The sequence below is a fragment of the Trichosurus vulpecula genome, chromosome 9, assembly GCF_011100635.1.
Source record: "Trichosurus vulpecula isolate mTriVul1 chromosome 9, mTriVul1.pri, whole genome shotgun sequence".
Taxonomy (NCBI): Eukaryota; Metazoa; Chordata; class Mammalia; order Diprotodontia; family Phalangeridae; genus Trichosurus; species Trichosurus vulpecula.
In genome coordinates this window covers 87,991,654-88,009,865 of record NC_050581.1, presented here as the reverse complement: position 1 = coordinate 88,009,865, position 18,212 = coordinate 87,991,654, and the positions used below count along the sequence as shown (strand labels likewise).

At 41.5% G+C, this 18,212-nt stretch overlaps 1 protein-coding gene across 1 annotated transcript; it reads left to right on the top strand.

Annotated features, from left to right (window-relative positions):
• The first annotated feature begins 206 nt into the window (after positions 1-206).
• Positions 207-2,509, top strand: DMAC1 (distal membrane arm assembly complex 1). Its single transcript, XM_036737550.1, has 2 exons — positions 207-577; positions 1,422-2,509. The coding sequence occupies exons 1-2, from the start codon at positions 340-342 to the stop codon at positions 1,496-1,498; spliced, it is 315 nt and encodes a 104-aa protein (XP_036593445.1). The 5' UTR covers positions 207-339; the 3' UTR covers positions 1,499-2,509.
• The last annotated feature ends 15,703 nt before the right edge of the window (positions 2,510-18,212 follow it).

Below are 18,212 nucleotides of genomic sequence, written 5' to 3'. Positions count from 1 at the left end.
ATTCGTCTTTCTGTGGAACCATAAACACATATTCCCTTTTTCTGTGGTTAGTGGAAATTCAGTTTTGGTAGACAGGACAAAGGGCAAGGCAGCACCAGTACAGGAATTTTAAAGACAAGCGGAAGGCACCGCCCCTTCCGGCAGCACTCTCATTTCCTGTCCGGTCTCCTTCAATAGAGCGCCAGCCCAGGGAGGACAAACTACATTTCCCATAGAGCCACTACGGCCACTTCCTGTGCAGCTCCCATCGCCGCTCGGCTTCCGGAGTCCTAGCGTCGTGGGTTCCGCGTGGAAGCCGCCGCTCCTAGGGTCGTCCTGTCTGCTACCCCCCACCTCATAATGCCTGCCAGCACCTCTTCATCGACCGCGGCTTCGCCAGCCCCGGCCTTGCCCCCGGCTCCGGCCCCGGTCGCAGCTCCGGGCAAGAACCCGTTAATGGACTGCCTGAGCTGCCGCCTCTTATCGGGAACGGGGCTGCTGGGGGCCGGCGGCTACGTGTACTGGATAGGGCGGCGGCCCCTGAAGCTGGGCTATGCCGCCACCCCGGGTCTCATCTTCCAGATGGTCGTTGGCATCAGTGAGCGCGAGGCGGGGGCTGTGGCCGGGAGGGGGCAGGCGGTGGGGGGAGGGGGTGCGCCGCACGCGCTGGGGAGAGGAGTCACGTGGTCGGTGCTCGGGCGGCTGGGAAAGGGGTTTGCTGGCTCCTAGAGGCCGTGAGAACTGACCCGGGGTGGGGGTGGGGGTGAGGAGGAGGGGAACGAGATCCCACAAACAACAACAACAAACATAATAATAGTAGCCCCCATTTCAGTGTCTCGTAGCAGCAGGTCAGGAATCTGGGGTAAATTCCAAGAATTTACAAATGAAGAAACTGAGGCAAAAGTGACTCGTCCGAGGTCACCCACCCGGGAAGTCTTGTCAAAGCCAGATCCCCCAGGCTCCATGTCATGGATCAGGATTCAGAGTGGTGAAGGTCATTCAGTCCATTGGTGACAAACCGGCTCCATATTGACTTGGAAGACCACAAGTTCGCATGGCCTGTGCTGTGTTTTTGTTTACTTTGTTGCACATTTCCCAGTTACACTTTAGTCTGGTTCTGGCCCACTCAGGAGTTTGGCAGGCCACTTGTGGCCTGGAGACCGAAGACCCAGAGAGTAACACATCCAATGTCACATAGGGAGTAAGCAAGGGAAGCCTCCTTTGAACCATTATCTTATGGCCCCAGATGTGGGCCTCTCACCATGTTTATTGCACTACATTTTGCAGATTCTAGGATCAAAAATCGGGTGTAAGGTTTTTTACCTTAGACAAATCACTTCACCTTTTCTTGGCCTTAGTTGTCTCATCCTTAAGTAGGGATTATAAGAAATGTGCTCTTCAAGTGTTAGAGAAATGTGAATTGCTGTTGTCCTTGTCCTCAGGTATCGCATGTTGGGGGTTAGTCATACTGGTGGACCCAGTAGGAAAAGCCTATCCTGCAGAATCCAAGAAGCAGTGATGGTGATGATGATGAAATTGGCAGCTTCTACAACACAGCCACACCCATGAACTACCCAGCCACTCCAGTGGACTCCCCAGAACAGAAGGACAGAATCAAGAGACCCACAGATATTCCAGATATTGCCAGGGCCTGCCCCTCCCTTCACAACTGTGAATAAATTTCTTTGAGAACAGAAGAGGGTGTGTGTTATCTGTAGAAGAATGGAGATTTAAAGGTATTGATTCTACAAACTGGGGGCAGTCTGGAAAACCCCATAGGGCAAAATGAGAAAATGACCCTTAACTGCTTTTTTGGTTTAGCTCCTAACACATATCTTTGACTGTAAATTCAGCCCATTTACAACTATGTTAATCCTATCCTTACTAGGCACCTGAAGCTGTGTTGGAGCCTATGGGGGATATCAAATTCCTTATGATGGAGTCCTAATAGAGCTGCCCCCCGCCCCAATATTGTAACTTCATTATAAGCCCACTGTACCTACCTACCTCCACCCCCACCCCTGTCAATGCCCTAATTTATGCCTCACTGCTCACTAGAACAACAGGTGTGCGTCCATGTGATGGGAGCTCAGCCACTGCCTCTACCAGCTACTGCCCCCAGACCACATATTTAAACAGGTGTGTTCTTGTATTCAATCATAATCCTATCATCCATCTAGCCCAAGACAGAACCACAATACCCAACTATCTAGGACCACAATAGCTAGCCAATTGGGGGGCAGCATGACCAGAATGCTTGATCACCAAACCTTAGAAGGGGCCCACCCTACAATGGTGCCTGCGAAGTTCTACTGAGGCTATGACCTCTCCTCCATTACCTAATCCCTTAACAAACTCCTTCTGCCTTTTTAATAGTAATAATATTCCCATATTCTATGTAAATTTCTGTTATGTAATTGCATCTTTATCTTATAAAAATCTATCTTGCTTTCTTTGAAGCAGCTGGCTCCTCTTGGAACTTGGCCTGCTCCATGAGAGGCGTTAATCTCAATAAATGCCTATACTTGGATTAGAGGTGGTCTGACTGAATTCTTTGAGACAGTTCCACCACAACACGTCATGAAACTGCAACAGTTCTTGGCCCTAGGTGAGCAGAGACTAAACCTCGACACCTTACGTTTGTTTAGTACTCCTTCCAGAATACCTCAACACAAGTCAGCTGCTCACAACAAAATCCTGAGGCTGCTAGTTGAGGTATTGTCCTCATTTTAGAAACCAAATGGAGGCTCTTCAAAAGAAGCCAACTGAAAGGTGCTCCTCTGGTCTAGATTTTAGTCCCAGGAATGCCACTATCAGACTGGCCTCTTTAAAGATTTGTTCAGTTCCCTTGCCTGCAAAATGAAAAAGTTGAATTAGGTCATCTCTAAGATCCCTTCCAGTGCTAACATGCTGCCTCTGATTTCGTCTGAAACCATTCACAAAATGTGGCAGAACCTCCTGACTTGGGCCAGTGATGACGTACTACTTTATCGTCAGGAAGTTTACAGGCAGGCTTGCCAAAGTACAGTAAGAGAAACGATCTTTTCATTCTGCCTCTAGCAGGAAACACTAAAAATGTCCTCGTGGGAAAAAGATGACTCTCAAGGAAGGACACAAGGGAAACAACTTGGGGAAAGATACTACACTGACTTTGGAGTCAGGACCTGGGTTCAAATAATGTTGTGTTACTTACTGCCCGTGTGGTAACTCACTTCCCTGGGCCTCGTTTTCCTTATTGATAAATTGAATGAATTGCTCTTAATAGCCTCTGACATTTCTTCCGTCCCTAGATCTCTGGTCCTATGAAAGTGAGAATACGATTTCAGTTGGAAGCCACTTGAAAGTTTGTCTTGATAGTTCAATATGATTCAACAATCATTTATTAAGCACTTACTATATGCTAGGTGCTAGGGGTACAAAGGTGGAGTAAAACCACCTTTGTGCTCAAGAAGCACACATGGAGAAACAACATGTCGACATAGACGTAGGTACATGTCGCATAGGCGTCACAAAGGGCACAATAGAAATATAGGGGAGAATGGGAAGGCACCCTGAGGTATGGAGCTCATATGGATAAATATACAGGAATGGGAAACAGGAGGCAGTTTTGGCCCAAGCAACCTACGAAGAGGAATCAAGGATTCTGAGTAGAGCCACAGGACAATACATTGTCAGACCCCGCTTTTTTGTGGCTAAATGCAAAGTTTATTTATTTAGCTTATTTAGTATATTATTTTTCCCCAGTTACATGCAAAAACAATTTTTAACATGTGTTCTTAAAACTTGGAGTTCCAAAGTCTCTCCCTCCCCAGCCCTCACTCCTCGTTGAAAAAACAAACAATTCTATACAGGTTTTACATGTGTAGATACGCAAAACATTTCCATAATAGTCATGTTGTGAAAGAAAACATAGATGCCAAAAAAACCTCAAGAAAAAGAAAGTAAAAGTATGCTTCAATCTGTCTCCAGACACCATCAGTTCTCTGGGGATGAATAGCATTTTTCATCCTGAATCCTTCAGAGTTGTCTTGGATCATTGTATTGCTGAAAATAGCCAAGTCATTCACAGCAGATCATTGCACAACATTGCTGTTACTTTGTACACAGTACATTTCACTTTGCATCAGCTCATGTAAGTCCTTCCAGGTTTTTCTAAGAGCATCCTACTCATCATTTCTTATAGCATAACAGTATTCCTTCACAATCACATACCAAATTTGTTCAGCCAATTGCCATTGATAGGCATCTCCTCAATTTCCAATTCTTTGCCAACAGAAAAGAGCTGCTGTAAATGTTGTACATATAGGTCCTTTACCTGTTTGTTTTTTTATCTCTTTTGGGATGCAGATCAACCTAATAGTGGTATTGCTTGGTCAAAGGGTTTTATAGCCCTTTGGTCATAGTTCCCAATTGCTCTGCAGAAGGGTTGAATCAGTTCACAACTCCACCAACGGTACATTAATGCCTCATTTTTCCCACATCCCCACCATCATTTGTCATTTTCATTTTCTGTCCTATTAGCCAATCTAATAGATATGAGGCAGTACCTTAGAATTGTTTTAATTTGCATTTCTCCAAACAACAGTGAGAGCATTTTTTATATGGGTATAGACAGCTTTGATTACTTTATCTGAAAACTGTTCATATCTTTTGATCATTTATCAATTAGGGAATGGTCCCTATTTTTATAAATTTGACTCAGTTCTCTACATATTTGAGAAATAAGGCCTTTATCAGAGAAACGCTTCAGTTTTTTTTCACAGTTACTATCACTAACTATATTTCCCTCCATCCTATTTCTGCCCCCCTCCTTTATTCTATTTTCTCTCTTCTTTTACCCTGTCCCTCCTCAAAAGTGCTTTGCTTCTGGCTATCCCCTTCCCGAGTCTGCCCTTCTTTCAATCACCACCCCCGCCCATTCCCTTCCTCTCCTTCTTTCCTATGGAGTAAGACAGATTTCTACGCCCAGTAGAGTATGTATGTTATTCCCTCTTTAAGCTAATTCTGATAGGAGTAAGGTTCACTCACTCCCTGTCATCTCCCCCCTCTTCCCTGCCACTGTAAAAGCTTTTTCTTGCCTCTTTTATGTGAGATAATCTACCCCATTCTATCTCTCCTTTTCCCTTTCTCCTGGTACATTCCTCTCACCCCTTAACTTTATTTTTTTAGATGCAGTGCTTTCATGTTCAACTCACACCTGTGCCCTCTGTCTATATGTAGTCCAATCTGCCTGATAATGAGAGAGTTCTTATGAGGTGGAAGTATCATCTTCCCATGTAGGAATGTAAATATCTTAACCATATGAACTTATTTATAATTTCCCTTTCCTTTTTACCTTTTTATGCTTCTCTTGAATCTTGTATTTGAAAGTCAGATTTTCTCTTCAGTTCTGGTCTTTTCATCAGGGATTCTTGAATGTCCTCTGTTTCATTGAATATCCATTTTTCTGCCTGAAGGGTTATACTCAAGTTTTGGTAGGTAGGTGATTCTTGGTTGTAATCCTAGCTCTTTTGCCCTCTGGAATATTGTATTCCAAGTCCTCTGATCCTTTAATGTAGAAGCTGCTAAATCTTGTGTAATCCTGATTATGACTACATGATTCTTGAATTGTTTCTTTCTGGCTGCTGGCAGTATTCTCTCTTGACCTTGGAGTTCTGGTTTTTGGCTATAATATTCCTGGGAGTTTTAATTTTGGGATCTCTTTCAGGAGGTGATTGGTAGATTCTTTCTATTTCTATTATACTCTCTGGTTCTAGAATGTCCAGGTAGCTTTCCTTGATAATTTCTTGAAAAATGATGTCTAGACTCTTTTTTTGATCATGGCTTTCAGGTAATCCACTAGTTTTTAAATTATCTCTCCTGGATCTATTTTTCAAGGTCAGTTGTTCCTCCAATGAGATATTTCACACTGTTTTCTATTTTTTTCATTCTTTTGTTTTTGTTTTATTGTTTCTTGATTTCTCAAAAACTCATTAGCTTCCATTTGCTCAATTGTAATTTTTAAGGAATTATTTTCTTCAGTGAGCTTTTGTACCACCTCCTTTTCCAATTGGCCAACTGTACTTTTTAAGGGATTTTTTTTTCTTCAGAGAATTCTTGTGCCTCTTTTTCCATTTGGCCAGTTCTGCTTTTTAAGGCATTCTTCTCCTCTTTGGCTATTTGTACCCCTTTTATCATTTGGCCTAGTCTGTTTTTAAGGTATTATTTTCTTCAGTATTTTTTTGCATCTCCTTTGCCAAGCTGTTGACTCTTTTTTTTCATGATTTTCTTTTTTTTTTTTTTTTTTTTTTGCTTTTTGGCAGGGCAACTGGGGTTAAGTGACTTGCCCAAGGTCACACAGCTAGTACTTGTGTCAAGTGTCTGAGGCCGGAATTGAACTCAGGTCCTCCTGACTCCAGGGCCGGTGCTCTACTGACTGCGCCACCTAGCTGCCCCATTTTTCATGATTTTCTTGCATCACTGTCATTTCTCTTCCCAATTTTTCCTCTGCCTTTCTTACTTGATTTTCACAATCTTTTTTGAGCTCTTCCATGGCCTGAGACCAATTCATATTTTTATTGAAATCTTTGGATGTAGGATCTTTTTCTGGGTGTGTGTTTTGATCTTCCTTGTCACCACAGTAACTTTCTATGGTCAGATTTTTTTTTCTGTTGTTTGCTCATTTTCCCAGCTTATTATTTGACTTCTAAATGTTTCTTAAAGTAGGGCTCTGCTTCTAGGGTGTAGGGTGCACTGGCCCAAGCTTGAGGGTTTTGTCTAGCTCTTTTCAGAGATACTTCTAGGGACCTGAAAGTTTTCAGTTTTGCCAAGGTGGCATGATCTAAGATGAGGTGTTTACTACTCTCCTGTCTGGTGTTCTGGTCTTCGAGTAACCACAAGCCCTCTTTTATGCCCTTTGAACTGTGAAGAGGGTCCTTACTCCACTGTAGCCACCCGCTCTGGGGTGCTAGTGTTCCTCCTTGCCCTGGGACTGCCACCCAGGACTGTAACCTGGATTGGAGTTGGGCAAAGCAATAGAGTCCTACCCCTAGTGCTAGCAAAGAGACCCCTGTAATCTCTTTCTGACTGGTTGTTGGACCCCCTTACAATCTGTGGGCTGAGACCTCCAGAAGCAGCCACTGCAGCTGCTGATTCAGTTGCCTTGAGGCCTGCTCTTGGTTTGTTGGGGTGCTGTCTGCACTGTGTTGGACCACACTCCTTTCTCACCCTGGTACAACAGACCTTTCCTGCTGACGTAAGTTGCCTTAGGCTGGAAAATTGTTTCACTCTATCTTTTTGTGGGTTCTGCCACTCTAGAATTTATTTAAAGTCACTATTTAAAGGCATATGGATGGGTTTTGGGGAGGGCAAGTCCTTGCCTTTACTCCACCATCTTAGCTTCGCCTCTGTCAGTCCCTTTTGAAGTAGGGAAGTTAATGTTGATTTGATCATCAGTCTCCCAGAAAGGTGGTAAGTATATGTGGGCCAAGAGTGACTCAGAAAACAGGGCAAAAAGCAAATATCTAGTCTTTGGTCCTACCTATCAAGGCACTGGATCAGTGGAGTCCTGGGGCCTGGTTAGTCTAGAGGGACACAGCATCCTTATGGTACTTACTCCTCCCTAGCCAGATGGACTCTGCCCAAAACACCCCCAATTTTGAGCAGATGTTTTTGGAGGGGACAGTGGCATCAGAAAGGTCTTTGTTTCTGGACTGGTTTGGATTGAGAAAGGAAGTAGAGCAAGTGCCTCTGTAAGGTAACACAAGTATCCTTAAAAACAAAGACTACTAAAAGTTGTGAGTCCAAGTTTGTGCATGACAATGTTAGCAAACAATCCTTGAAGGGTTTGGCGTTCAGGTACTAACTACCTAAATGTACCCTCTGCAGCAGTATATGGTCCCTTAAATTGAGTAGATGAGGATCTTTGTAAAGAGTAGTCTGATGACCTTTCCACTGATTAGTAAGACCCTCTTAACAGATTTTAAATCACCCAGTAAAATTATAGAATGAGGCCTGGACTTGAGCTTGAGTCTTGATTTTACTAGTTCATGTGTGGCCTTATACAAGCAATTCAACTTTTCTTTCAGTCTCATGTTTTCTGCAAATTGGAGCTAATAATACTCTTACTATCTGTCGCACTGCGGTTCTCTTTGGAGCAAATAAGATGATGGATATAAATATAAAGTATTATAACCAGAGAGTGCTATGTAAATGTGAACCACTACTACTACTAATAAAATAGAAATATATTATTATACAACGCATTATTCAATTCAGTAATGCAAAAAAAAATTATACTGAATTCTAAAGTTGTAAGGGATTTTAGAGGTAATCTAGTTAGTCCACCCAATCAAAACAAAAGGAACTTAACAGCATCCCTGAAAGATGGTTACCTATATATCTCCTGCTTGAAGACTATATGATGCTTGAGTACACACTCTAAAAGCCTTTCCAATTTTGGAACAATTCTAGTTAGAAAATTCTTAGGTTGATCTCTGTATCCTGTAATTTTTTACCCATTAGACCTAGGTCTACCTTCTAGAGCCGCACCAAATAATAATACTGTAACATAACAATCATCGTACTAGCCAACGTCAGTTCTTTGTAAATCAACTTTCTTGCTTGTCAGATGAGTTTCTCAAGTGTTTCTAGCCCCTCCTGACTTGTAAAAATCTATAAGAACATTAGAGAAGTATCATGTGACCATGTCTACAAATTGTAAAGGCTAGCGAGAGTTTGTATTTGAGACAATTTTTTACACACTGCTTAGAAAAATCGAAACTTGTGATTGTCACTTCAGCCTCAAAACCTGTCTTTTAGAGTCACTTCAGAAATTACTAAGGTTGATTGACCCCTACACTAAGCAAAACTGTAGAAAATTTTCTGACATACTTATGTAGAAGACAACTCTGAGGTAATAAATTTATTTTAGAGATGTACGTGCTCCATAGAGGGATTTTCAGGGGTAACTGGTCACCAGACAGGCCTATACACAAAGTTAATAACCCTTAGTTGCTTTTCATAGAGAGGGGAGTAGATTTACTGAACCATGTTAGGGCACAAAATTAATCATGATTGGTAAGAATTAAATAGCCCTTTGGCACATAGAAATGTGACTTCACGGAGGCTTTCTGATAGTTGAGTCTAATGGAGAGAATAGACAAAATGCAAAACAGCAGATAATCTAAAACACATCTTATCAGTGCCTGCTGCTCTTAGGACCCCTCCTTCTCTCTGATTGAGGAGGAAAGAGAAGACAACAGAAAATTCCTTGCAGATCCTCCATTTGAGGAGGATACGCAAGGTATTCATCTTCATTCCCCACCTGCCTTTAGTCTTCTGGACTTCCAGAAGCATAGGTTAATAAGGGTATGAGAGAGGACAGTCAGTGAAAGAAGCGCCATGCTATGAGCATCCCACGGGAGCCTGGGTACAAAGAGCTTCAGTGGTTGGACCATGGAGCTTATTGCCTATGTGGAGCATGGGTGGAAGAAGGATTTTAATCATCAAGGTATGAGCCAGCTGAGATCTTCCTGGTGTAATTTGAAGCTAGACTGGAGATGAGAAATAGTGTTAAGATAATGGATAAGAGAGCTTTGTAAAGCTTGAAGCATAAAGGGGATGATGGCTTTGGGAACTAGTTCAGAAAGAATGCAGGGTACTGGCATGGGAGACAGGACATATGTCATAGGGAGTGGCCTGGTAGGTCTGGGTTAGACCAGGTATAGAAAACTCACTAATTGGAGTCCAGTGCCTCAGGGAGGAAAAATGAGGAAACTGAGTCCCAGAGCAACCACAGATTTGCACCAAGCTCTGGATAGTAAGAGAAATTATTATTTTTCTCTTATATTCACAGCCAATTAATATCATGGGGATCCAGAGCTTCTTCCCTTTCTATTTCCTCATTCTCTACTAGGTCAAATCAGCCTCTGAACAACAGGGCTTATAATGAGATTGAGTTGACGTTCTCCTCAATCCTGGGTGAGATCCTACTCAACTGGGATATAAGTGGCTTGGGTGGTCTGTGGAGAAATGGGTAAAAGTGACATAAAATCATGTTTCCCCAGCCCCTTATTAGAATAAGCCCACTTCTCATTAGAATATTCATTCTCTTATTGTTAACCAGTCATAGCTGATTTCTGCCTCTCTGGAACCCCCCCCCCCACTATTTCAAAGATATTTAAACTCTCCGCCAGCCCCCAAAGTTCATCTTTGTTTGTGAGAAAGAGTCAATGACCATCATTTTATTATTTGCTGGCTATAATTAATAAATTGATATTAAACCCAGAAACTATGTCAGACTTTTCATATGTCACAATAGTTTGATGGATGGGACTCTGGTCTTCATCCTGACTTGGTGCATCATGACAACCTTCAGAATCTGAATAAGATCAGATGTTTTATAATGAGGGGTAGGACCTTGCTCAGGTATCTTTAATTGATTTCCCACCTCTGAGATCACAGGTAGGTAGGCAGGCACCAATATGAAAAGTTGTTTGACAGGAAGTACTGCCTCCTCTCTCTGTGGGCTGCTTCCATGAATATCAAAAAAAAAAAATGTTGTTTGGGAGATGGAAGCTGCTCCCATGGAAGTTTCCCCTGTATATTCTAGAAAAGGGAGATGTCAGATAGAAGAAGAGGACGTGACTGGGGCAGCAGCAGCCAGCTTGTCCCAGTAAAGACTAAAATTAACCTTTACAGTTACTAGATCATTTCACATGCCCTACCTCTGGTGCTTTCGTTAAGTTTTCGATTTGACTGATTATTAAAGCATTTTTTAAAAAAGGGGTTTCCTCTAATTTTATGCCTCTTGGCTTGAATGTCCCATGGCTAAACTCATAATTTGGAATGAGTACTGACAGGAATTGTCATAGCAACCTGGTTCTACAGCAGTCAGGCTCAGAGTAAGGAAATTTGAATTCCAGTCTGCACTTTGCCCTTGACCCGACCTCATGTTCTTACCTTTAACATTTACCTCTCAGTTCCCTCCCCTTTTAAATAGAAGTCATATCATTTATTCCCCTGAAGGGGCTTAAGGGTGCAAAATCTTTAAGGCATCCTTGAAAATAGCACCTTGCCTACCGGCCTAGCATGTGTCATAAGTTTTAATGTATGGTTACAAAGAAATCCTGATTCCACTGATTTTACTAATAACGTTCTTCACATTGGTGCCACTTATTTATAAAATTGAATTAAGCTGCACTGAGATCTATATGGAAAAGCCATTATCCACAATGTTTGACAAAATGGGAGGTTTTGCTCACTTTGCTGCAAAATGATGGAGGTGGCAATATAGAATTGTAAGGGGGAAAAACTTTTTAAATAGCATTATCTGCAATCATAGCTTAGAGCTGCTACCCAAGATCAGACCATTGCTCCATCAAGTTCACTGCCCAGCACACAGCAGCTGCCAATGCCTGATGCTTCACAGGGTTTCAGTAACCTTTCACCCCAATTAGTATACCTGACCACCCAAACAATCCTGTTCATGGAGGGAGGAGCTCCTTCCTGACCCCTGCAGTGATCAGATCATACCCTGAAGGATGAAATATGATTATCCTAGCTCAGTCAGCCTGCATAACTACTGAGGCATTCAAAAGAAAAAAGGGAAGTTACTGGAAAGGTAGAGGGGTGTGTGTGTGTGTGTGTGTGTGTGTGTGTGTGTGTGTGTGTGTGTGTGTCTGTTGGTATGTGTGTGTAAAGCTCCCTCTTCCAATTTCCAGAGAACACTAATAGGAAAAACCTTTCTTCCATTTCATCTGGCACATCACTGGTTTATTCATCTGAATTAAACTCAACATTTTATGTTAAATAGGCTATATCTAGAACAACAAACCTCAAAGGTGTGAGTGGATGTGCATGCACACACACGTGTGCACATGTGTGTATCTTGGAGCATCAATGGGCAAAGCACTAGAATTAAAATGACAAACTTTGCCGTAAGTAGGAAAATCTGGAATGTCTTTGAAACATATGGTGTCCACATATGCAAGTGCTCATACCATATATATGTTAAAAAAAGGGGGGGGCAGGTTCATCAGAGCAACAGTCTTACTATAGAGAATAGAATGCTAAGATAATGACAGGGACTTTTGCATTGGCTGAAACCCAGGACCTTGGTAATGTAATCACTGGAAGGCTTTTAATAGCTAAAAGAAAACTGGCCTCTATTTCTGTGGAGGAATTAATATTTCCAGGTAGCTGAGATATGCAGTATTAAGATATTTTATCAAAGCCTAGCAATTATAGCAGGCCTCCTGCAAAGATCAAGGCCCAGATTATTAATAGGATGAAACCAAGGCAAATTTCTACATGGACTTCGATTCAATTCAACAAATATTTAATGAGCATCTACTCTGGGCCAGTGCTAGGCCACCAATGTTACCAAGGGAAAAAATTGAGTATAATACAGTTCTTGCTCTAAAGAGTTTATAGTCTAGTGAATACCAAAACCATAAGTCAAGCAGACACATTGGCAGTTGAAGGCATGCAAACATATATGTTATTGTTATCAAACAGAAATGTTAAAAAGGGAATTCTCGGAGTTCCTTTGCTTAGGGTTGTTTTAACGTTGTGCTGTGCAGTAATGTTTAAAACTGTGTGACTGAGAACTGTGAAAAGACTGTCAAAACTGTGACAAGTGAAAGACAGGCAGATTGGGGGGAAAGGGCCCACTTTACAGCCTCACTAGCCTGAGAACACCTGTTAGCGGTGAAGTGGGCTGTGAGATGTATTTGGCACATGCTAGTAGCACCCGCCAAATCACCCATCCTTGAGAGTTGAGTGAAATCGTGATCCTCTATCTGTGACTTTGACTGTCATAAGCACATTTCCATGATCATCGCTAGAAAGCTATCAAGGTACAGGAGGAAGAGATGAGAAGAGAAAAGACCATTTCTATTAATGACTGACTCCTATAGTCTTTTGGTAGTACTCTTTTGTGACTGGGAATAGAGAAGGGATGTTGTGCAGAGCTTAAGAGAAATTGGAAGAAGGCATCCAATCTAAGAGAATTGAAGTTGTCTGAAGTGGGGGGGGCAGTATTGGTACCCTTCCTAAATTGTAGGGATATCTCTTTCTTGAGTGTATACCAACTCTGCAGGGGAGGCAGCAGCATCCGGATCCGGGGTTGAATCCCAGCTAGAGAAGTTGATACACCTCTCCATATTTCAAGTTTTTCTTCAGTAAATGAGGACAGTACTTGCAAATCAACATCACAGAATTGTTGCAAAGAAAATGCTTCATAAATAAATCCTAAGACACTATAGAAATGTGAAAGGATGATTAAAATTTAAAAAACCATTCAAAAATCAATGGACAGAGGCCCATGGTGGACATCAGCAGGCTGAAATATATTATAAATAAGCAATTATCAAGTCAAAGTAGAACAAAAGATGACATCAAAGAAATATATGAATGAAAAGGAAGATGAACTAGACACTTGGCAAGAGTCAGGGATGGCCAAAGAACAGATCACGTGCTCCTTTGATATCCTTGTGACACTAGAAGAACCCAAAGAAAGCTTCCAAAATGTAGGGTAGATTCCTGGTGGTGAAATTATGGGAGGACCTGATCCAGGGCATGAGCATGAAGAGCATATGTGAATACATTTTGATTTGCATCATGGGAGGTATGATAGAGAGTCCTTTGAATGTTTGCTAGGGTGATGGAACAGACCAACAAAGAGGGACAATGGAGACTAAAGTATCACCATAACAGGAAAGGACATCATTGTCATTACTAACTACTTTAGAACTCAAGGGTTTGGAAATTCACTTCAGGAGTGTTGTGTCGTTGTTTATTGGTGGGGATTTTGTCGCATCCTCTATCACAGGCAGGCAGCAGGGAGAGATGGAAGTTAGAAAAATTAAAAACCTGTGTGTTGCTCTAGGCATATTTTTGTTTGCTACTCAGCTCAGTTCACGGCAAGTGTTTCACTTTTAAATGCTTCACTTAGTGGGAAATGTAACTAACAAGTAAACAGAAAACAAGAAGGAAAAAGAAAGGCAAAATATACCCAGAGGAAAAAGTTTTCTGCTGTGGGGGCACTAGAACTGGCATTTCTAAAGTGCCAGCTGTCAGGATGTTTTGTTTTCAGTGGGTTTAAATATATATATGGGGGAGTGAAAAGAAGGACAAGTGACAGCCATTTGCTTTCTACAATGCTTATTTTGTTTTATTTTTTGGTAAGCAATCGGGGTTAAGAAACTTGCCCAGGGTCACATAGCTAGTAAGTGTCTGAGGTCACAGTTGAGCTCAGGTCCTCCTGACTCCAGAGCTGGTACTCTATCCACTGTGCCACCTATCTGCCCCTACAATGCTTTTTTTAGGGGCAGGATGGGGCAGTGAAGAGAACTCTAGACTGGACATTAGAGGATCTAGGATTGCATTCTCCCTTCTACAAACTTACTACTGGTGTGACCTTTGGCAGGTCACATAACTTTAATGGACTTTTGCCTTCTCTTCTGTAAATGAAGGGATTGGAAGGTGGACTATGAGGTTAATTCTAACTGTAGTTCTCTTAGTAATCCTATTATGGCCATTAGTTGAAAGAAAGAGCCTGGATATCAAATCAGAAGACCTAAGTTTGAGTCTCAAATCTACCAATTACTGGTTGTGATACCCTGCACATCCTCAGTTGTCCAATTTAAAAACAAAAACCAAAACTGGGAGAGTTTTACATCATTATAAAATGAGGCAACAAGATCTCATAGGATCAAAGAGAAAGGCAGTGAAACCTCAAAGACTTGTCATCAGGGACACAGGTTCCATCATGTGTATCAATGTTCCTCTAATATTTCCTGGCTATATGACCCTGGCCAAGTAACTTAGCCTCAAGGTATCTTAAACAAGGAGCTTTCCTCAGCTTCCCCCTGGAGGTCTTTCCTGATTCAAGACACTCCATCCCTACCCCACCTTCCCATTGGGCTCCCCAATTCGAGGGACTCTCCCTCAGACCGAAAGTAGCTTTCAATTACTTTGTATGTGTTTTGTATTTGCCTGTATGTCTAAGAAATGCTGGAAAGAATGCCCTATTTGGAGTCAGAAGAGCTCTGTTCAAATCCCAGCTTTTCCACTTACAACCTGTGTGACATTATGAAAGTCATTTCACTCTCTTGGTCTTAGTTGATTCGTGTAAAATTGATGATAATGATAATGCCTTTAGTACCTAGGCCAGTCAGTTGGTTGTAAAAGCTCAAATGAGATAATGACTGGAAAGCCCTTTGTTAAGAGTATATATAAAAATGTCAGTTTTTAGCATCTGAAATCAGGGTTCTGTGTCATGGACCCCTTTAGCATGGATCCCTTCTCAAAATAATATTTTTAAATGAATAAAATATATAAGATTACAAAGAAAACCAATTACATTGAAAGTTATCATAAAAAATTTTTTTAAAGGATGTAAGTTCATGGACCTCAGTTTAACCCTGATCTCAAGATTTATCTATGTAAATAGGATAGACTGTTATTTTTTTGGAGGGGGGAAGGCAGGGCAATTGAAGTCAAGTAACTTGCCCAAGGTCACACAGCTAGTAAGTGTGTCAAGTGTCTAAGGCTGGATTTGAACTCAGGTCCTACTGACTCCAGGGCCGGTGCTCTACTCACTGCGCCACCTAGCTGCCCCAATAGATTGTTAGCTGGGCTATGATTCAAATGTGTTTTACCTAGTTAGGGAAAGAAGAGACCTTCCTCCCATTTCCTTGGGTAATATGGCATGGTTGTCCAACTAGAAGATGACTTGAACCTGGAAGGGGGAGCTAACACATGTTAGGGGACAGAGACAAGATCAAAAAAAATTAACAGGTTGGAATGATGTGCCAAATCTAATGAGATAAAATGTAAAAGGGTCAAATATAATAGCCTCTATTTGGATTTAAACAAATCATTTCTAGAAGGACAAGATGGGGGAGGGGGTCTCATAGAAGTTGGTCAAATGAGAAGGATTTGGAATTTGAGGTGCACGGCAAGCTCACCATGAGTCAACAGTGTGATTTTTCAGCCAATTAAACAAATGAGATCCCAGGCTGCATTAGGAGAGGTCCAGTGTACAGAACTCTGAGCCCATCTGACCATCAGCACTTTAATGTGGACCGGCCAGACTACGTGGGGAGAACTGTGTTCAGTCCTGGAGTTCTGAGTGTCCCATTTTAGAGGGGAGAAATTGATGAACGGAAGCATATACAGAAGAAGGCATTTATGTTGATGAAGAGGCCTGAATTTCATGTCGTATGAAAATGAATTGCAGGAGGCTAGGGATGTTTAGCCTAGAGAAGATATGTTGGTGGTCTTCAATTATGTGTGGGACTGGATAACACATGGAAGAAGGATTAGAATTGTTCTTTTTGATGCCAAAGGACAGAACTAGGAGTAACATAGAGAAATTACAGAGATACATTTATGTTTGATTTGAGAAAAACTTCCTAACAATTGGAACTATCTGAAAGTGGAATGGACCTCCTCAAGAAGACAAGGGCCCTTTTAACTGGAGATCTGCATGAAGAGACAGGAGGACCATGCACATACATACACACATGTAATAGAGGGGATTCTTGGTCAGGTAGAAATCAGGTTCCCATTCCTGGCTTCTGTGAATCTTTTATATGCATTTAACCACTTGATGTGGTGGCTAGGTATCCAAACCTATTCATCAATAAGGACAAGATACTGTCAACCACATTGTCATGTTAGGGGTTATACTCTCCACTCAGGAGCAGAGAATACTTGAGATATAATATCAAGCTCTCTGTGGTTCTCAGAGAAATAGCTACCCCTTTCTACTACCTCTTTTCCTTTTTCATTTGGCAGTACTTGTTTACTCAGCCTGAATTTCAGGTGTGTATTTTTATCCAATCAGACTCTTGGCTCCATGCCCCTCGCCCAATGGAAAACCTCTACTCTTCTTCCTATTACTGTTATGTTTCAGTGGAGTTTACTCAAAAAGCATGACTAGAACATGACATACAGTTCTTTAAATCATAACAATGGAAGAATAGAATAGGAAGAATAGATCCAAAAAACAGTCAGTGGGAGTTCTTCACCTGCAGGTTCTTCCCAGACAAGGTATTCTGAAACCCCTTTTGTTCTATAGGCCAGACAAAACCTTCAAGATCGAAAGAAATTCTGTTTAGACATTTAGATTCAAAATTCTCCTTTGTCTGCAGACAAGCCAAAACCCAAAACTCAATACTGCCATAGATCCTCCCACAGAGAGCACAATGCCTTGCCCATGCTGGGCCCTAAGTAAATGTTTGTTTCATTGAGTTAAATTAAATTCAGTCCTATCAACAGGGTGTAGTGGAAATGAGTACCAGATGTGGAACCAAGAGCTTGGGATGCTAATCCTGATTCTGATGGTTACTAGTTTTTAGATTATGAACACATCACTCCCTTTCTCTGGGCCTCAGTTTCCACATTTGCAAAATGAAAGCCCTAGATTAGATACTCTTTCAGGTCCTTTGCAGCTCTAAGCCTATGACCCATTAACCTCTTTTGACTTTTCTCTTTGACCTCCATCTTAAAATAGGATACCACATTCCACTCAGAAACCCTACCCAGAGAGCTAGTTGTTACAAGATGTAGAAACTCCTTCCCTTAACAACATGGGTCAAATAAAACATTGTACCTGAACTCCGCAAACAGTTGTACGCACCTGAATGTTCTAGGTGCATTTCAATGAAGTTTTATTTAATCTACAAAGCTATATAAATTTGTAGACCAAGTTAGAGTTGACATTTCTCTACCTGAATACCCTTGCAAGATTAAGGTCTCCTAAAAGCCCTCTAGTTATGCTCCCCCCGAATTTGACTCTAGAAGGAACATCATTCTCACCAGAAGAATATTTTTTATAATCTATCAAAGTCTGTTGATCTTCACAAATTGTTATGATTTTCCTTCCTAATCAGGTTTCCCCCTTATATTAGTTTAATTTTTCAAGACTCTTCTATTCAAGAATCATTTTGTTTCGAACAGAAATCCATCAATGCATATTTTAGTTAATTGAAATAATAAGCAATCATCTACTGTTGTTTGGTCAGCCTCTTTGTTCTCAAAAAACATCGTTAACTTCTTTTGTTTGATTCACTACCTTTCAATGCTTTAGAACCAGGTTGGGCAAAATTGGGGGGAAAACAGTATTACAGGACAATAAAATAGGTTAAATAACAATTTTTCTGTCTCATTGGACAAATTTGAAAATTCCTGATATGAGGAGTTGTAACATGCTACAGATTTTGGAGGGGCTCAAATTTTATTCC